The sequence below is a fragment of the Medicago sativa genome, chromosome 3 (assembly GCF_051527215.1).
Source record: "Medicago sativa cultivar Bolivia chromosome 3, Bolivia_mono, whole genome shotgun sequence".
Lineage (NCBI taxonomy): Eukaryota > Viridiplantae > Streptophyta > Magnoliopsida > Fabales > Fabaceae > Medicago > Medicago sativa.
The window spans coordinates 77166758-77173960 of NC_140751.1; the positions used below are offsets into that span (position 1 = coordinate 77166758).

Consider the following 7203-nt stretch of genomic DNA (forward strand, 5'->3'; position numbering starts at 1 on the left):
GTTCCGCCTATATACGACACATTTTGATGAACTTTTGGTATTGCCGATCTCTGTTCGTCTCGTGCGGAGATCTGGTTTAATAAATTTTGCTGTTTCAAAAAAAAAACACGGGTTTTTCTATCATGTGCAAATTTGCACATGTTATTAACTTTTTAATAAATACGTTTTAATAAGGACCACTTTCAGGTTCAAACACGGGTTCAAAAAAAACACGTTTGAACTTGTATATTTTGTATTAAATGTATAACTTTTTAATAAATAATTATTTTTTTCAATAAAAAACTTACCACTTTTAGTTATTTTAACATATGCAATATTGCACATGTTAGACAAACCCTAAATACACATAGGTAAAAAAAAAGTATTAAAAAGCCAATGTTTTCCAATTTCTTCCTAAAAAAATCAAATGTCATGAGAGGCAACTATGAGTTAATACATACAAATTATGTGATGTGCGATTCTACCGTTAGTTGCTACTAATCACTAACAGTTACAGAGTCCATTTCTTAATTTAAGAAAACTTGAAAATTTATAAGGACCACTTTCAGGTTCAAACGGCAGTGTGGGACTGAGGTTGATGTACGAGTCTCTGTTTTTAATGCCGAAAGAAAATTGGTAAAACTACAAAGTATTCTCATATTTTCACTTTTTCCTCTTCAAATTTCAATATACTTTTTTTTTACGGATTCAATGTACTTTTATTAAAAATGATTATTCTTTATATATTTTATTTGCCATCTATCTTTTTCAGACCTATTACACTTTTCAACTGAAATAAATAGAAAACTGTACAAAAACAAAATTAAATATATTTTCTAATAAAACAGGTCAAATTTGTTTTCTTATTCTTAAAAAAACCTACTAACAAATAAGAGTTAATTTTGCATTATGGTGACACCTAAATATATGTTTGTTTGTTTTGTGTAAAAAATATATATATATATATATATGGGTTATGATAGAAGACACCTTTTATGAAGGTGTCTTTTATCAAGTTACTCTATGAGCATTTGCGAAAAGACACCAACTTACTTTTATGAAGGTGTCTTTTAGCAAAGTTATAACTAAAAAGTGAAAATCACACCTTAAGGTGTGACTTGTTAAAAGACACCACCAAAGGGTGGCTTGTAACAAAACCCTATATATATATATATATATATATATATATATATATATATATATATATATATATATATATATATATATGTTTGCTTTCACGGTGAAAGCACATGGATCGCATACAATGTCTCCCCATGGCCTTTCGCCCTCAAAAGCGTCCTTCCTTCTCAATGGACGGGCATCCATCCCACGCATTCTTTTCGATCTTGTACTTAACAAGAAAACAAATGCGCGAACGCGCAGCTCAATCCCTTGCTTGTTGGCTTCGCAAAGGCTACACAAGTGATACACTTAACACCAAGCCAATCTCGAAGAAAAAAGTGAACTACTCACAACTACATCTGTGAACTAGGGGGGACATAATCTACGCTACTATCTTTCTTCTCTTAAAAACCGGAATCTTGGGATACCGCCACTAATAGGTGAACAAGGACCGGAGGCTTGAACACCAGCCATATATGCATTCATTCACCAACAAAGACTAGCACATTGCTTTACATATGCGGCAAATGAGAGGCTACAAACGACAACTTTAATTCGAATAGGGCTTACGAACACGGAAACAAACAAAGCATAAGTTGCATTATTTAATCCGACAATTATTGACAATTACAAACACGAAAACAAACAAAGCATAATAAGAAAGAGTAGTGCTATTTATTACGACAATTATTGACAAGATATGCAAGAATCCCTCTTACCAATTTATTTCTACTGGATTTGACGGAATACACGGAACAACGATAACTAAAGTTAACAAACAATATTTATTCTTTGCTTTTGTTGAGTGAACAATAAGCATTTCTTAATAAGAAATCTTCATTTCATCACACCAATTATAGGATGTAGTTAAAACTTGACAAAAGTAATAAGACATGATAAAATAATAAATTTTCATTTGTTAATAATTACAAAAATCAATCCTTAATTAATACATATATCCTATAATCTATAACTAATAACTATAACTATAACTAATACACTACGTAATAAAAACAATATTTTCAATGACGTAAGTCAAGATAAATATAAATTGAACGACGTATATTAGATTAAAAAAGATAGAAAAGCAATTAGTAGTTAGTACAAAGAGAGCCAGCAAGCAAGTAGTGAATGAGTGAGAATCATGTGAAGTGCCGCCACATACATAAACACACACACACTCTCTCTCTTTCTCTTTCTCATCTAACAAAACAAAACAAAATACCCATTTCATTTTTTCCATCTATTTTCTTTTCTGTAAAGTAAATTATCTTTGAGATTTTCTTCTTGTTGGTTGCAACAATGGCTTCAACAGCTTCAAGGTTCATCAAGTGCGTCACAGTTGGAGATGGAGCTGTAGGCAAAACCTGCATGCTCATTTGCTACACCAGCAACAAATTCCCCACTGTATACTTTCTTTCTCTCCTTATACTCTATCTTCATAACATCAATTAAAAAATCATCAGTTTTTCTCTGTATTCTGATTTATTTATTTATTTTTTATCAGGATTATATTCCTACGGTGTTTGATAATTTTAGTGCAAATGTGGTTGTGGAAGGCATTACTGTCAATTTAGGTCTCTGGGATACAGCTGGTATGTCACTTACTCTCTCTTGTTAAGGCACCTTCTTGTTTGTATGTCTCGTTCTGCTGTGACAAAAATTGATTTTGAATGAGTTGATTCTGGTTAAAAAGTGAGTTGAACGTAGAATGATTTATGTCTGGATATGTTCATGTAAAAGCGGGTTGAACGATAAATTCGAGATAAGAACTACAAATTCCAGGTTCAACTTGGAATCAATTTTGGAGGCAAAATCAATTATAATGTTTGGTTATGTGGTGAAAGAAAATTGATTTTGAGCATATCAATTCTGGCTAAAATTGAGTGATTTATGCTTGGAAACATTTATGTAAAAGTGAGTTGAAAGGTAAATTTGACTGTAAAAATCAATTTCAAAACCATAAGCTACTATTTCTAGAATCAAGTAGAATTAATTCTGGAGGCAAAATCAATTCTACTCTGGAGAAACAAAACATGTCAAAATCAAGTACATTCCTAAAATCAGTTTTGGCTCCTCCAAAAGTGGATCCAAACATGCCTACATCTCTTCAATCAATTTTGACTTTTGGTGATAAAAATGGAAAAGAGAGGATGTAGGGGCAATGTTTAGAAATTCAATTTCTGGTGTGATTGATTATGTCAAATTGATAAGTTTGTTATGTTGTGTTTGTTTCTAATGTATTCCTCAGGGCAAGAGGATTACAATAGGCTGAGGCCTTTGAGCTACAGAGGGGCAGATGTATTTGTCTTGGCTTTTTCTTTGGTTAGTCGTGCAAGTTACGAGAATGTGTTCAAGAAGGTATGCTTTTATGCCCGTGTCTCTGAATTAGCACTTTCGCTTGTCTTGCAGATGTCTCTTTTGTTCTCTAATTTGTTGTATACATTGTTCAGTGGATCCCTGAACTCCAGCATTTTGCCCCTGGCGTGCCTGTTGTACTTGTTGGAACCAAATTGGGTAAGTCATCAATCACCTATATCATTCTCATGCTAGTTTGTCTTCTAATTATGATTGTTTTTTCTGCTAAACTCTTTATAAAGCAATATATATATATATATATATATATATATATATATATATATATATATATCTGTGTGTGTGTGTGTGTGTGTGTATGAAAATGTGACAAGGAGACTAGAAATCCGGCACTTGTCTATTCCCTTTTGATACCAGATCAATAGCAACTGGCCTGTATTCTTAGATTAGAATCTTAAACTGGTATTTAGTTATATTGAAACATATGCTCATTCTGCATAGATTTATTGCTCTATTTCGGCAACATAATTCCTTAAAAATATGCACAAAGTTTTGATCCAAACTATGCATACCTTTTTAAACTTTATTACAAACTCATTTAAGATAATTTTTTTCTTAAGGTTGCTGTTCATGTTAAATGGTCATATAATTAATTCCAAGGCAAGAAAAGCTCCACCACACATGTCTGTTATGGTGAAGACACGTTTTATTGCCATTAAGGAAATCATATCAACAGAAAAACATTCTACTGTAACTATTGAGACTTCTACATTTGATGAGATCTAGCCTGAAAATATGTTTATAAGTAGAAGGTATTCAAAAAAATCCAGTTTTGTAGTAGGACTGAGTTAGGCCCAACCCAAATTTTGAGATGGTATAACAGTGTCCAATATTCGTTTGGCCACCTGTTATCAGGTCACTCAGGTCATGCTCCAGATGTTTGCTCCTTGGTATGAGGGGGGGTGTTCAGTGTCCCACATTTGATGTTATATGGCTTGAAAATGTGTTGAGTAGGAAGCATCCATGGCCTCAAAAAATGGTTTTGTAGGATTGAATTATGACCAACCCAAATTTTTAAGAGTAACAATTTTCATTCCATTGATTGCTTATATGATCATCGCACAAAGGAAGTCTAAGCCAATTTACCTAAATGAAAAACAAAGATAGAAGTATGGAGACCATTAACTGTAAGATAACCTATCTGTTGAATGGAAAATAGGATATCGAGACTTGAAAGAGACAGAGTATGGTAATCATAAGCTTCACAATCACAATTGTTCTGGTTCTTTCCTGAATTTGTTCTCGACTCATTTGTTGCTTTAAAGAACTTAATGGTTTGATTAAACAAGTTTCGCTATCTCTCCTATACAACGTGGAAAGCACATATTCGCTATTATCCAGACTTTTTTTTTTCTTTCCATTTTTTACTTTCGATATATTCCAAAATATGAAGTAACATACCTTCTATATATAATATTTCTCCTTGAAACATGGCAGTGCAACAGAAAACTAGTGTGGAAAAAAAATAACAACCACAAATTATTTTAAAACATCATTTTGGAAATCTATGCTTTATGAAAAAGTGGTAGTTTTGATGTGCATTTTTACTGATCATTGCATTGTTACTGTGTTTTTTATGGGCATACAGACCTCCGAGAAGACAGGCATTATTTGGCTGATCATCCTGGCATGGTGCCGGTGACTACTGAGCAAGTACAAATCTTCCTTTATTAGCTGTGTATAAAGTTGAACATGCAGTGTTTTCTGAAACCATTGGCTTTTGTTCATAACTAGGGTGAGGAACTCCGTAAGCAGATTGGAGCTACATATTATATTGAGTGCAGCTCAAAAACTCAGCAGGCATGTTTACTCTGCCATTTTATTCTTGCAATTCTTCATTGTTTCAAGTTGGTTATAGTTGTACCACTGATTGTCATCTAAAGAAACTCCCTACTAGCACGACTAAGTGCTACACTCAGTGGCGTGTCTTCTTTGTGCCCACACCACTAACTTCCTGGGGCAAGAAAAATATTATGAAATTCAATATATATGTTTGTCACTGTATAATGTTCAATATTTTTTAAACTTTTATAATATGTTAACATTCAATAATAAGGCCATGCCAAATGACAATGCCGTTTTATGTCATTTTCCCACTTGATGCCTGATATAGCACAATTTACTGGTGTCTCAGTTTTGTTTGACAGTCGGTCTTCTTCATCATTTATTCAGTAATTTGATGTTTTATCCAAAGTTCCTCAAGAAATTGATTTATTCATAATACAATTGCAGAATGTGAAGGGAGTTTTTGATGCTGCGATTAGGATGGTCATCAAGCCTCCACAAAAGCAACATGAGAAAAGGAAAAAAGCACGTCGAGGCTGTTTCCTGTCAGTACACTTTCTCTGTATTATATCAACTGCTTTATATTTGTTACATGTTACAACTTTCCATGCACACTTCATCTTTTGCAATTTTATATTTTTGTTGACAACATCCCTAAGTTTATATTTTATTAGTTGTTTTCCCCTTTGTCAAAAAAATATTGTTAGAATAGCCACTAATAGGATATAATACTAATTAGGTACGGAAACTGATATTAATGAAAATTAATGAATACGGAAGCAACTCCCATTAATTAAACCACCTTTACAAAAGGGGGATATACTTATTAGGTAGCAGTTGTGTTGTGTGCTGTCTAGCACTTAACAATAATAAATAATATCAACATTAGAATACTAAAAAAGTTGTATACAAGATGGTCCTTTGCTTTCAGTGTTTGGTTACTATCACGGGTCCTTATTAGCTTTTTAGTTGAAGATTTTGAATAGTACATAACTCTATTTTGTGGGTTTAATCTATCTCATTGAAAATGCAGAAATGTCCTCTGTGGAAGGAGTATCGTTCGTCATAAATGAAACTCTTCAATATTCAATCCCAAATTCCAAAAGCTTTATGTGCCATGGGGAAGCAGTTTGCAGAAATTTTAAGCTTGACGTAAAATCATTTTGTTGGAGTTTGCAGTATAGTATAGCATATAGCTACTTACATTTGACCGTTTTCAGTTTTAGTTTCTTGATAGGTTTATATGGTTTGAGGAATTATGAAATATTTGCAGCTTATATATTGTAAAGAATGACACAATTTCTTGACCAGCTACCATTTTGTTTGAATTAATATGTACATATAGCTTAGCAATTGTTTGGTCCAGACAGACTAATATTTTGCAAGCATTTCAATTGAGATTTTCTCCGGCCATTTGTTCTCTGGAACGTGACATGTTTGATAAATATATGATATTATTTTCATCATTATTAAAGTAGAGTATAATAGGTTCCTTATTTTGATCAGTCTGCAATATCATGTAACTTACATGATTTAGTCCGCAACTTATCCAGCAATGTTTTTAATTATTTTTATATATGGTCAAGATCGAATACGAGAATAAAGGATATTATGCCTGTGTTTCACCTCTCTTTCGATTGAATCTATGATCAATTCAATAATGTCAATGAAGTTTAAAAGTTAAATTTGAGGTTTTGAGCCTCCTTGCTTTGATTTTTGATTTGATGCAGCTTTGGTTGTTGGACATCCTCTTGGCGGTCAATAATAATCAAATCTGCATCAGCAGTAGCTCGAGGAGTAGAAGTTATAAGGTAGTTTGATGGAGTAGAAGTTATAAGGTAGTTCGATTTGATCGTCATCCACTAGGATAGTAACACTTAACAAACTATAGGGTTGGTTTTTTTTCTTCTTCAATTTAATCCTTGATGGAACAGTACACTT

At 32.8% G+C, this 7203-nt stretch overlaps 1 protein-coding gene across 1 annotated transcript; it reads left to right on the forward strand.

Moving 5' to 3' along the window:
• The first annotated feature begins 2194 nt into the window (after nucleotides 1-2194).
• LOC146940394 (rac-like GTP-binding protein ARAC8) lies at nucleotides 2195-6689 on the forward strand. The gene is made up of 8 exons (XM_085754085.1): nucleotides 2195-2508; nucleotides 2609-2696; nucleotides 3353-3462; nucleotides 3555-3618; nucleotides 5066-5130; nucleotides 5212-5277; nucleotides 5710-5807; nucleotides 6296-6689. The coding sequence occupies exons 1-8, from the start codon at nucleotides 2404-2406 to the stop codon at nucleotides 6333-6335; spliced, it is 636 nt and encodes a 211-aa protein (XP_085610211.1). The 5' UTR covers nucleotides 2195-2403; the 3' UTR covers nucleotides 6336-6689.
• The last annotated feature ends 514 nt before the right edge of the window (nucleotides 6690-7203 follow it).